Below are 13,979 nucleotides of genomic sequence, written 5' to 3' on the forward strand. Positions count from 1 at the left end.
ATCCTCTTTCAGGCAGCACGGTGCTCGAGTGGTTAGTACACAGGATTCACAGCTAGGAGACCCGAGTTCAATTCCACCCTCGGCCATCTCTGTGTGGAGTTTGCATGTTCTCCCCGTGCATGCGTGGGTTTTCTCCGGGTACTTCCAAAAACATGCTAGGCTAACATGCTAATTGGCGACTCCAAATTGTCCATAGGTATGAATGTGAGTGTGAATGGTTGTTTGTCTATATGTGCCCTGTGATTGGCTGGCCACCAGTCCAGAGTGTACCCCGCCTCTCGCCCAAAGACAGCTGGGATAGGCTCCAGCACCCCCCGCGACCCTCGTGAGGAAAAGCGGTAGAAAATGAATGAATGAATGAGTATCCTCTTTCAAAATACTATTGATGCACCACTCATCGTACAACGGATGATTTTATTTTTATTTTTCCCAAATTATGTAACAATGAAATACAATATTCTTGATTAGAAAAACTGACTATCATAAGCCAAAATCATAAAAAAGACAAAAATTAATGCTGCATGTTCTGAGCGGTAGAAAATGAATGAATGAATGAGTTCTCCTCCTATTTTGTGTGGAAGTGGTAACTTTTTGTCTCCTTATTTTGTCTTTACCCACCCTCGGCCATGTCTGTGTGGAGTTTGCATGTTCTCCTCGTGCATGCGTGGGTTTTCTCCGGGTACTCCGGTTTCCTCCCACATTCCAAAAACATGCTAGGTTAATTAGCGACTCCAAATTGTCCATAGGTATGAATGTGAGTGTGAATGGTTGTTTGTCTATATGCGCCCTGTGATTGGCTGGCTGGCGACTAGTCCAGGGTGTACCCCGCCTCTCGCCCGAAGACAGCTGGGATAGGATCCAGCACCCCCTTATGACCCTTGTGAAGAAAAGCGGTAGAAAATGAATGAATAAATTAATTGTTAATGAATTAAATAGCTAATTTATGACAACCAGATGGAGCAACAGGCTATCAGTACATTTTGCTGGTGGTTATAATTTTGCCGTCTGAAGGGGAGGGAAGACTTTAGAAAGATTTTGCTCCGTGTTGTTGCTGAATGTGTTCATATTGGAGATCCAGCTGGATCAGTCATTAGCGGCTTTAGCCCACTTACCGCAAACGATGTAGGCTACTCCCGTTAACTTTGTCTGTGACTCACATTTGCCACCTGACTATGAGCACTTTTTTTTTTCCTATCAAGCGTTTCAGCGAGTGTGTGTGTGTGTGTGTGTGTGTGTGTGTGTGTGTGAGTCACATGTTTGGGGTATGCAGGTTGACATTGTTGCACACTCAACATTTTCATTGTTGCTGCCACTATTTTAGGTGTCTTTTTATCAGTCTTTCTCGCTGTTATTTGATATCTTCAATTCTGTGTTTTTGTTTCAATGTCGGACCTAATTCAATCCAGCCCCCCCCTCCTCCCCAACCCCTCTCCCTTACCATTGCTACTTTCAAGCAGTGTGCGAGAGGTCAATAGAAACATCTGCAGCTCCTTTAGACAACGTAAAAGTAAAACCCAGCTCAGGATTTTTTTTTTTTTTCATCTGGTTTCGCCTTTTTTTTTTTTTTTTTTTTACTCCCACATCTCCGCTTCCTTTCTCCTTGTTTTTCCCCCCTTTCCCTAATGTGACATCACTACTCGCTTCTATAGCTGGAATGTGCTGTAACTCCGCCTCTGGTTCTCTCCTCCTCCCCCCTGTGCCCTTCATTGTTGGGCTGTAACTGCCGAAGAAAGTTTCTCTCTTCATTTCTTGTAAGCGTCGGCTATTTGTTGACGTTTCACGCCGACTTAAGTGCTGCAAAGTAGCATCCCTTTTCTGTTTTTTTTTTTTTTACAATTTCACTGAATCTAAAGAGACTGTAAGGAACGAAAGTGTGCAGGTAGGATTGTTTACTCTTGAAAGTATGTTTGGTCTGCATGTGCGTTCATGTGGATTGGCTCTTTTTAAGGACTGTAAATGTTTATTGGAGGATTGGAAGCCTGGAACCGTGTCAGTGGACTTTGGATCCGTGACAGAGCTCGCATGGGTTAGTTTTGACGTTAGAGACTGAAAGTGTTTGCACATTGCAGCCTTTGTGCTGACTGTGGGCTGAGAGAGGTTAATATAAATATTAAAATGCATAGGCATATTTTGTGATTTTTCCATGTATGTGTGTGTGTGTGTACTGTGAATGGTTGGCTATTCTGTCAATGGAGATCATTGTTGTGTGTCTTTCTCTCGTTTCATTCACTTTCATCCTGTTTCACTCTACGGTCCTTCCATTTTCTGTGTCCTCTACCAGTTCATGAACTTTGGAAATTTTTCCTAAAATGACGTATGAATGCATGTGAAAAGTGTCACAATCCAACAAGAAGAACACTGTGGGCAGTGTGTTTTTTTTTGCATTGCTGTTTAGTAGAAACACAGACACCTCTCATATTACAGTACTTCTTTGTTACATTTGTTTCAAACTTTGTAAAGATTGTTCAAGTCCTTCACTGTTTACCATTCCCATATGGGATAATGGCCCACAGAGCATATGCTTACCAACCACAACATGACTACACTACAATATTTTGTAATCCAATACAAAATAATATCAGGATATGACAAATTTGTATAAAAAAACCTGAAGTTAATATAAGAAACATTAATATCACCTACCGGACTGGAGTAGAGCAGTGTTTTACGACTCATAATAATGTTTTTGTTAAACATGTCTGCCTAACTTGTGCTGTGATCCGACCCATTTAGCACAATAGGGCGCATTCTCGGCAAATGCGCAAAGGAAGTGCATCGCCACAGTGAGACTTTTCATAGAACACCAAGACGGTCCATGACAGAGATGACAGAACTCATGGTAAAAAATAGGTAATGGTAATGGTTTTATTTCATTTGAACATGCATCAGATTACAATTGAGTGCATCCCATAATCAGTTCACAGTTCCACATGTCCAAAAGGAGTAGGAAGAAGCAAAGCTTATTAAATCCTACCCCTCCATCTGGTACTTTTACAATCAGTAACTGTTACATTTGTTCACTTCCTGCTTTCCATAATACAGTTTAAGGTTTTTTTTATTTTTTTTTAATAAATAATGTATACCTCATACCGAAGTACGAATAATGGTAAAAATTAAATATGATATTCAAACAAAGAAAGTTTGGTGCTTTCGATACCATTTTACAGCCAACTTATTCCCTGCCCTTTCCTGCTATGTCACCGATTAGAAAACAAAATTGCATAGTACACTTAATTTTGTGAATGGACAGCCATTTTAAGATTTACAAAAACAATTTTTGTCACTTTTTTTCTTATCTTCTATTGTATTTTTCACATTTGTGTGGAAATTTTTTCATACCCGATTTTACTACCTGCTCATTCTTTCCATAAACGTAAAGTTACGTAATAATTTGTATTAATGGGAAAAAACTGGGCTACCTCATCTGTGTTTAATCTATGGAAGTGTGGGTGTGTTCAGTATGTGATATAGTGTTCGAAGTGTGTGTGTGTGTGTGTGTGTGTGTGTGAGTAATCTGTTGTCCTTGTGTTCTCTTTTTCAGCTACAGTCTGTCCAAGTAGTGTCTCATTAAAGAATCAGACTCCTAGCCTTTAATCATTTTTTTCACAATATTTTCTCTTTCTGCTCTTTCTCTTCCTCCACTTCTGTCCGAGCAGCCAGATGGAAGCTTTGCGAATGTCGACACACCCAGATAAAATCGCTCTGTTTCTCCCCATTCGCTCTCTGGGGATTTTGTCTAAGACTCTCGAATTACATCCCCATCTTTCCTGCTTACGTGTGTTATTCCATGACTTTTCCTTCACTTTCACGGGCTGCAAACGCCGGAGCAAAGTTTGCACTCAAACAGCCAAATAACCTATTTCCTCATTGTGCTTTGCTCTAATTGGCTCGTTGCTGCAGCAAACTATTGATATGTAACACTGACCTACATGCAGCGTACCGTATAACTCCTGACATTGATGTCCACAGGCGGATTCAGTTTGGGTTTATTCAAACGCATAAAAAGAGCACAAGATTGTGGAGTTTGGGCAAAATTCTATATTTCTATTTAATATGGGAGAAACTCTCAGTAGAACCGCTCATCCTCCATGTTGAGAGGAGGGGAGGTATCTGGTCAGGGAGGTTTTCAGGGCCTTGGCGGAAAACCAAGGACACGCTGGAGATATTATGTATCTCTACTGGCCTGGGAATGCCTCGGTTCCTCCTGGAGGAGCTGGACGAAGTGGCCGAGGAGAGGGAAGTCTGTCTGGTCTCCTTGATTAATGCAGCTTGCTCATTATTATGATGACAACATGGCCTACGTGAGCGCCATTTGTTTGGTTGCGGTAGATGTGCGAGACGTGCTGCACGCGGCAACACCACATACGGCATACTTACTAAACACTCTGTGACAGGGGTCTCAAACATGCGGCCCGCGGGCCAAATGTGGCCCGCAGGACACTAGTTTGAGGCCCCCGCCTTGATATGAAAGTTTAATGTTAGTGCGGCCCTCGCAAGTTTGATATGGATGCTGTATGAAAAAATTATTACGTTTGATTAATGTTCATGTTAAAGGTTAAATAACTGTTAATAGTTATCCTCCCTATCCGTGTGGAAGTGGTAAGTTTTTGGCTATTTAAGTTTAAAGGAAATAACTTGAAGGCTACCGTTTAGGTCGCTAGCCCTCGCTAGTGAACATTCATAGAAGCAAGTGTCTTGGATGAAATGTTGCTTGCACTTTGGGCTCATGGCACCGCAGTGGTTCCAGTTGAAGTTGTACAAATAGGAGTTATCATTGTGAGCTTCAGCGCTGGTGTTGGCCGTACAACACACGTTGTCACGCCATGGAGCGCACTGAAAACCGCACAAGGAAATGTTTGTTTATACTTGAAATTGGCAAGGGAAATACAATTTATAAAAATAATCCATCCTCTATGGCGCTTGGGTATACTGGAGCCTACCCCAGTTGAGTTTGGGCACATATAGACAAACAACCGTTCACACTGACATTCATACTTATGGACAATTTAGAGCAGGGGTCTCAAACACGGGGCACATGGGCCAAATGTGGCCCGCAGGACACTAGTTTGAGGCCCCCGCCTTGATATGAAAGTTTAATGTTAGTGCGGCCTGAGCAAGTTTGATATGGATGCTGTATGGTATCATGTACCCAGAAAAAATTATTACGTTTGATTCATGTTCATGTTAAAGGTTAAATAACTGTTAATAGTTATCCTCCCTATCCGTGTGGAAGTGGTAAGTTTTTGGCTATTTAAGTTGAAAGGAAATAACTTGAAGGCTACCGTTTAGGTCGCTAGCTCTCTAGTTTGCGAGTTAGCATGTGTCTCAAGACCCTGCAGTTGCGCAATATGTTGTAAATAAAAAGAGTATAAATGTGACTATAGTTGTGTTTTGTCATGTCTACAGGGCTCTAATAATGCTTTGTTCATTTTAATCTGAAAAAAATAATTTGTCTACCCACCAACTATATGTGGTTTCTTAAGTTTTTATTATTTGCCGTTTTATTATTATTATTATATTTATTTATTTATTTATTACTGATTTTCTTTATTCTTGATTTGTTTATTTATTTTTCATCTTATTTTGTGTAGAAAAATAAAAAGTAAGATATTTGAGAACAGTGGAATGTTTTATCAGAGCTTTTCTTGTAGAAAATCGAAACCAAAGCAAAGTTTTTAAATTTTTTTTGTTTTTAATAAATGCGGATTTTTTTTTTTTTTGTAAAACCTGAGTCTCACCCAGACCCGAGCTCCAGTGGCCCCCAAGTAAATTGAGTTTGAGACCCCTGCTCTATGAGGTTGATGCGTCATCTTTGCAAACGTGGTAATGGCTGGGTAGCTGTTAAGTTGACAGGACGTCGACTTCTGCATTTCAGAAACGTCCTCATCGGACTATTTTATATTTATTTTACAGTTGAGTGAAGTTTCGGGTATTTTTACCAAACCATTGTCAAGCTAAACTGAAATAACGCCTTGTTTGGATCATAAATAAATGGCAGAAAATCACGATAATTGTAACTAAAAAAAAAAAAACCCCGACATGACAGCCGTTTTGATTTGTCACTCTGGATCATACCGCATACGATCAATTTGAATAAAACCGTTTAATCCTTGTTAAACTTGAGGAAGTGAGTCAGTCCATGTGTGTGGTCAGTCTTCTTATACGTCTAATAAGAGTGATGCGGAATTTCGCAATCACACTCAAAGACACTTATTGGTTTTGGCACATTGTGTATATTTGTGTGTGTGTGTCCCAGTGGGTTCTGCAGCTGAAAAAACACTACATCCTCCCCTTCTTAGTCATAATATCCATAACACTCTGCCCCCTGTCTTCCCTTCCGTGGTTTACAACACACTTATCTGTCATTTTCAATGCTTTAAATTGCAAGTTGAAGAAGTCCAGTATTTTGTCCAATGGGGTTGCTTTCAGTGCTGGTTGTCATCAACTGGTAAGAGGAAATAATGTCCAGTGACAATAACAATCCACTAACTGCAGCTTTTGGTTTGGTTTCAGAGTGTTGAGGTTTTCCTGTGTCGTGTTTCTGCGTGTCTGTTTTCCGATTGCGGATGATTTTTTTTTTTTACTTTTGACATTTTCACCTTTCCAGTGTGGTTTTAAGTTGTGCTCGTGCTTTCAGAATTCATGCTGTTGATGAAAACATGGAGTCTCCAATAGTAATCTTTTGTTTATTGTGGTTAATTGGTTCCAGACACAACAATAAGTGAAGTAGGATGTGAAGTTGTAGCATAGAAAACCTGGTCACGACCTTCAAAATAATTTTTAGAGCCCTCTGGACATGAAGTAACACCACTATAGTTTACCCTTACACAGTGAATGACAGACAGGAAGTGACGTTGGGGGTTCAGAGTTCAGTTTTAGCTTGGAGGAGGTTGCGGCCGCTACAGTAGCTTCTGTTTTTATTCATTTATTTTATTTATTTTTATTTCGATAATTCAAACTCCACCCTCGGCCATCTCTGTGTGGAGTTTGCATGTTCTCCCCGTGCATGCGTGGGTTTTTTTTCCGGGTTCTCTGGTTTCCTCCCACATTCCAAAAACATGCTAGGTTAATTAGCGACTCCAAATCGTCCATAGGTATGAATGTGAGTGTGAATGGTTGTTTGTCTATATGTGCCCTGTGATTGGCTGGCCACCAGTCCAGGGTGTATTCCGCCTCTCGCCCGAAGACAGCTGGGATAGGCTCCAGCACCCCCGCGACCCTCGTGAGGAAAAAGCGGTAGAAAATGAATGAATGAATAATTCAAACCTGCCATAAAAGCCTGTTATGTTTATTTATGTTTGTTTGTATTTTTTGTTTATTTTGCCATTTTTGTCCTTGAAAATATATATTATATTAATATAATATTTAATTAATATTAATATAATATTTATTTATTTAATTTATTTATTGAATTTAATATAATATGAAAAAAATGTAATATTAGCAACATATTGGTATGTCCGAAACCAGCACTTTATGCTCTAAAAATCATCTTATCACAACATCAATACTTTCGATACTTACGTCATTTGAAGTAATGTTTGTCTGAAACATTTCTGTGGAAATGATGACCGATCCTAGCCATGTGTGAATTGCGAATAAAGTTTTTCATTCAATTAATCATATATTTGAATGGCAATTTATTGATTAGATTCAGTTCTTTTGTCCATGTTAATGCTCCAAACCAACCGCAATTCATAGTATTGATCATTTATAATTATGAACAAATGATGATGTCATCGATTTGGTTCTTCTCAGCCCGGTTTATGGCATACACGTGTACGTATGTGTTGGTCTTATGTACATCACAGACCCTTTGAACCCTCTAATGAGTTGTGTTTGTCTCCCTCTCCACAGGCATTGTGCATAAATGTGCAGTGCAGTGATGTGCTGGAGACATTAAGCCTGATTTTCTGTGGCGCAGATGTGAATTGTTCGACTGGCATGGTCAGTTGGCCCTCTCCCCTCTCCCTGGCCAGCGCACACTCACAGCCTTTGCAAGCTGAATTCCTGAGCCACAATCAGAATACAGGTAAACACGATGCATATTATGCATCTGGCTGTTGGGGGGGACATTTTATTTATATTTTGTTTCCCATCTTTATTGTTCCTAAATAGTTTCTCTATTTTTCCTGGTTATGCAGAGCTTCCTTGCTCCGAGCTGGACGGAGGAATGGAGGAAGTGCACTTCTCAGCTCCAACGTGTGTGTACCACAATGGCTTCCTATTCAAGACCGGCTCTATGGCTCGGGCTATCACAGAGCGCAAGGCCAGAGAGGGTATGCAAGCATGCTGGGTAAAGCATCCGGCCATTTTTTAAGTCTCTACAGTATGTAAATGCCTGATCACTACGTCTATACTAGGAATGTACTGTTCACTCACACGTTACAAAAGAGGCAGTGATGTGCCATTTAGACTACACTACACTACACTACATCACATTAAGAGGAGTTTCTTATTATTTAGATTTCCCAATGAAGTCCCCAATGATCCATTGTTAAATTTTTCACTTGTTCTTCTATGTAGAGTTAATATTGAACAAAGCAAAATTTGTTCTCAATCAGAAATCACTCCACACTCTTTATTGCTCTCTGGTTCTACCATATCTTACTTATTGTGTGGAAATATGGGCTAATAACTATAAAAGCAATCTTCACTCGCTAAATGTACTGCAAAAAAGGTCAGTAAGGATAATTCATAATGCCGCCTACAGAGAACATACTAACTCCTTATTTCTAAAATCACAAATACTTCAACTTGCTGATATAGTTCATCTTCAAACAGCTAAAATAATGCATAAGGCTAAAAATAACCAATTAGCTAAAAATGTCATCCAATACTTCTCTACAAGAGAGGAGAAATATGATCTCAGGGAAGAAGTACATTTGAAACACTTCTATGCTAGGACTACGTTAAAAAGCCATAGCATTTCAGTATGTGGAATCAAACTATGGAATGGATTGAGTAAGGAAATCAAACAATGCACAACGATGAGCCAATTCAAGAAACAATACAAGCAGTTGATGTTTGCTAAATACAAGGATGAAGAGTCTTGAACCAGTCATGATGTGCTATATATATCACTATATTGATACTTATTATGGTACCCATTATGGCATTGGATGCTCATATCACCTCATACTTTGGTACGAGGTACATTATTGAAAAAAAAATCCTTAAACTGTATTAAGGAAAGCAGGAAGTGAACAAATGTAACAGTTACTAGGTACCCATTATGTCATTGGATGGTCATATCACCTCGTACTTCGGTACGTGACAAAAATGAAAAACTAAATTAAAAAAAAAAATTATTAAATTATATTAGGAAAGCAGGAAGTGAACAAATGTAACAGTTACTAGGTACCCATTATGTCATTGGATGGTCATATCACCTCGTACTTCGGTACGTGACAAAAATGAAAAACTAAATTTAAAAAAAAATTATTAAATTATATTAGGAAAGCAGGAAGTGAACAAATGTAACAATCACTGATTGTAAAAGTACCAGATGGAGGGGTAGGATTTAATAAGCTTTGCTTCTTCCTACTCCTTTTGGACATGTGGAACTGTGAACTGATTATGGGATGCACTCAATTGTAATCTGATGCATGTTCAAATGAAATAAAACCATTACCATTACCAGAGTTCAGTCGTCGCTGGTGTACCCTCAATGATGGGACCTTCAGCTACTACGAGAGCGACAAGAACGCCAATCCTAACGGGACCCTGAAAGCCTCAGAAATAGTTTGCCTGGCTGTGGATGTACCTGAGAAACATGGGTATATACTGTGTATATATACATATACACATGCATATTCCTAATCTTACACATATTGCCATATACTATAAATTACCATTCATGTTTTGCATCCATCTCTTAGGTATGATCACACTTTTGAGCTCTACTCGGAATCAGAGCGCCTCTATCTGTTTGGTACGGATGACCCCAACAGCCACAAAGAATGGGTCAAGTCCATCGCCAAGGTAACCAGCTTAATGACCCAGAAATGCACTTGAATGAATGAATGAAGGAACAGGAAGGAAATACTACTCATTTGTTGTTGTTCATGTTGGAGTATTTGGTATTATTCAATGTTCTGAATTATCGACTTGGAAAGGTGACTTCCCAAGCACATGATTTTCTAACTAGCTGATACAATACAACTATGCCCCCTAGAGGCTGTAAGCAGTATACATGATTTTTTTTTACATGCTTTCTTATATACAATAGCAATTTATTTATCTACAATAGCATTACTATGATTGCTTGTCTCACAGGTGAATTATTAGTCAAAGATGCTGTTGTGTGTCTAATACCGTGAAAGCCGTTTATACCGAATGAGAACAAGACGACAAAACACTAAAAAATATGACTGGAGAGTGGATCCATGGCTCCAGCGTGTCTAGCCATTTGGACACTATGATCAAGCTCACTGTACTGCAGTGACCTCTGGACTATATATTTCTGGTACACCCCTCGTACCACACACACACACACACACACACACACACAAGAGAAGAGCTGTAGCCTTCTTTGTTCATAGAATTTACTCAAGAGTGTACTTCAGTAAACACACTAGGACTTCAGCTAAGAGAGAGGGGGGGGGAAAGACTTTTTCACAAAGCGACATTGAATTTCTTTCATTTGTAGAGTTTCATCCCGGCCAAAGCAGAGCCTCTACTGAGGTTAGGCTTTGAGCGAATCGGGCGACTGAAGTGCAAAGACGGATTGAACCTACAAACATCCAAGGTGGGCTGGTTTGCTCTGGTGGGCTCCACTCTTCATGCCTACTTGGAGAACAGCCAGGGAGAGGAGATACACCTCCGCAAACTTAATGAACTGTGTAAGTGACACATTCATCCACGAGTGAGAAAACAACACGGTAATAGTCTTTCAGCTCATAAAAGAATAAAAGAATATGGCTTTATGTTTTTTGTTTTGTTTTTTTGTAGCTATCCAACAAGATAATGAGGTGCTGGTTTTGGTGGAGAGAGGAAGGTGAGACGATAACTTTAACGTTCATAGACAAACAACCATTCACACTCACATTCATACCTATGGACAATTTGGAGTCGCTAATTAACCTAGCATGTTTTTGGAATGTGGGAGGAAACCGGAGTACCCGGAAAAAACCCCACGCATGCACGGGGAGAACATGCAAAGTCCACACAGAGATGGCCAAGGGTGGAATTGAACCCTGGTCTTCTAGCTGTGAGGTCTGCGCGCTAACCACTCGACCGCCGTGCCGCCCCTTTGTTTTAACGTTTTGTTTAAAAAAATTAAACAACAAAAAACATTAATTTCCTTCATTCATTTTCTACCGCTTTTTCCTCACGAGGGTCGCGGGAGTGCTGGAGCCTATCCCAGCTGTCTTCGGGCGAGAGGCGGGGTACACCCTGGACTGGTGGCCAGCCAATCACAGGGCACATATAGACAAACAACCATTCACACTCACATTCATACCTATGGACAATTTGGAGTCGCTAATTAACCTAGCATGTTTTTGGAATGTGGGAGGAAACCGGAGTACCCGGAAAAAACCCCACGCATGCACGGGGAGAACATGCAAAGTCCACACAGAGATGGCCAAGGGTGGAATTGAACCCTTGTCTCCTAGCTGTGAGGTCTGCGCGCTAACCACTCGACCGCCGTGCCGCCCCTTTGTTTTAACGTTTTGTTTAAAAAAAACAAAAAACAAAAAACAATTAAACTATATTAGGAAAGCAGGAAGTGAACAAATGTAACAGTTACTGATTGTAAAAGTACCAGATGGAGGGGTAGGATTTAATAAGCTTTGCTTCTTCCTACTCCTTTTGGACATGTGGAACTGTGAACTGATTATGGGATGCACTCAATTGTAATCTGATGCATGTTCAAATGAAATAAAACCATTACCATTACTTTTACATAACATTATGTTTTCACAAATCAATTGTGGAATAATGTGAATGTCGTGAGTGTTGTTTCCTCCTCTTCTTCACTTGTTTTTGTAATGTTTGGGCGACATTGGTTCCGGTGGTAGACTCACCCCCAGAGCCGCCCACATTGCTGTATGAATGTTTTATGGTTGGAGAGGCCATAGGCACGGATCGGCAGCCATGTTTCTGTCAATCTACCCATGGTGGCTGCGGATCCCACCACAAGTGTGTGACTGAGGAGTCACTGGGATTTTAAAAACTAATCCTGGTTTTTGTGTGTGTTTCTTCCTACTTAGAACACTGTACATAAAAGGAGAAAGGAAGTTGGATTTTGCTGGCTGGTGTGCCGCCATACAGACGGCGGCAGGGAGTGGAGGAGACACTCTGAGTCAGCAGCAGCTGACCGACACGGACATACCGGTCATAGTCCACAGCTGCATCGACTACATCACACAGTGCGGTGAGTGGGCATTACATGCAGTCGCACGGACGGCATACAGATGCATATAGTCGGTGAAAAAGACGGCTCTTCATCATTAAAGGTGATTCTTGCGTAATGAAAAATGTTGCTACAGATTTATAATGCTCATTTTTAAGTGACATTATCAGAAGGGTATTTGATAGAGACGCTCAATATTGGTTTTCTTACTGATATCTGATATTATCTAGCACTGCATTACCGATATTTGCGTTTTTTCCTTGAATCGGTATCGATATATTTTCCGCCACATGATTTACAGTCAGGCAGAGGACCCCGCAACACACGCAGTCATCACATCAATGCTAGATAAATTTAAACTACGACAGAAATGTTTTTCACATTGTTGAATATTTATTAATAATATAATATTTATAATACATTTATGCGGTTTAAATGTGTGTTTAAGAAAGCTGAATCCTACTGTGTTCAGTGTTTACATTTAAATAAATATTTGTTTAAACATGAGACCTGTAATATTTGTTATCATGGTAATTTTTTCATGTAAAAATAAGGGAGCAAAAGCAGAATCGGCCACAAATATCGGCCCAAGCAAAATCGTCCATCGGCTAAGGGTGATGGAAAAAAATCGGTATCGGCGGCGGCCACAAATATCGGCCCAAGCAAAATCGGCCATCGGCTAAGGGTGATGGAAAAAAATCGGCATCGGCCACAAATATCGGCCCAAGCAAAATCGGCCATCGGCTAAGGGTGATGGAAAAATCGGTATCGGCCACAAATATCGGCCCAAGCAAAATCGGCCATCGGCTGAGGGTGATGGAAAAAAATCGGTATCGGCGTCGGGCACAAATATCAGCCCAAGCAAAATCGGCCATCGGCTAAGGGTGATGGAAAAAAATCGGTATCGGCCCAAGCAAAATCGGCCATCGGCTAAGGGTGATGGAAAAAAATCGGTATCGGCCCAAGCAAAGTCGGCCATCAGCTAAGAGTGATGGAAAAAAATCGGTATCGGCATCGGCCACAAATATCGGCCCAAGCAAAATCGTCCATCGGCTAAGGGTGATGGAAAAAAATCGGCATCGGCCACAAATATCGGCCCAAGCAAAATCGGCCATTGGCTAAGGGTGATGAAAAAAAAATCGGCATCGGCATTGGCCACAAATATCAGCCCAAGCAAAATCGGCCATCGGCTAAGGGTGATGGAAAAAAATCGGCATCGGCCACAAATATCGGCCCAAGCAAAATCGGCCATTGGCTAAGGGTGATGGAAAAAAAAAAATCGGCATCGGCATTGGCCACAAATATCAGCCCAAGCAAAATCGGCCATCGGCTAAGGGTGATGGAAAAAAAATCGGTATCGGCATCGGCCACAAATATCGGCCCAAGCAAAATCGACCATCGGCTAAGGGTGATGGAAAAAAATCAGTATCGGCATTGACCCCAAAAAAACATATCGGTTGATCCCTATTTATCACATAATGCTTCCTTTACTGTGATATGACTCTATGCATTTGATAAATAAACACAATTCAATGTTGTGCTACTATGAACAAGTAAAACCAGTAAGATTTAGTAAATTAACAAATAGGAATCCAGTAAAATAATGCTAGCAACAACATTA

At 40.5% G+C, this 13,979-nt stretch overlaps 1 protein-coding gene across 5 annotated transcripts in view; it reads left to right on the plus strand.

Annotated features, from left to right (window-relative positions):
* arap1 (ArfGAP with RhoGAP domain, ankyrin repeat and PH domain 1) overlaps positions 1–13,979 on the plus strand; it is a 52,060-nt gene that overhangs the window by 24,263 nt on the left and 13,818 nt on the right. For all 5 annotated transcript variants that reach the window (XM_078792985.1, XM_078792986.1, XM_078792987.1 and 2 more), the window contains exons 14-20: positions 7,858–8,032; positions 8,145–8,279; positions 9,644–9,779; positions 9,882–9,984; positions 10,652–10,844; positions 10,954–10,999; positions 12,216–12,379. In XM_078792985.1, the coding sequence (XP_078649111.1) occupies positions 7,858–8,032; positions 8,145–8,279; positions 9,644–9,779; positions 9,882–9,984; positions 10,652–10,844; positions 10,954–10,999; positions 12,216–12,379 (952 nt within the window). The remainder of the gene's footprint in view (positions 1–7,857; positions 8,033–8,144; positions 8,280–9,643; positions 9,780–9,881; positions 9,985–10,651; positions 10,845–10,953; positions 11,000–12,215; positions 12,380–13,979) is intronic.

The sequence above is a fragment of the Doryrhamphus excisus genome, linkage group LG8 (genome assembly GCF_037039965.1).
Source record: "Doryrhamphus excisus strain RoL-2023G ecotype Guam linkage group LG8, RoL_Dexc_Guam_v1.1, whole genome shotgun sequence".
NCBI classification, from domain to species: Eukaryota; Metazoa; Chordata; class Actinopteri; order Syngnathiformes; family Syngnathidae; genus Doryrhamphus; species Doryrhamphus excisus.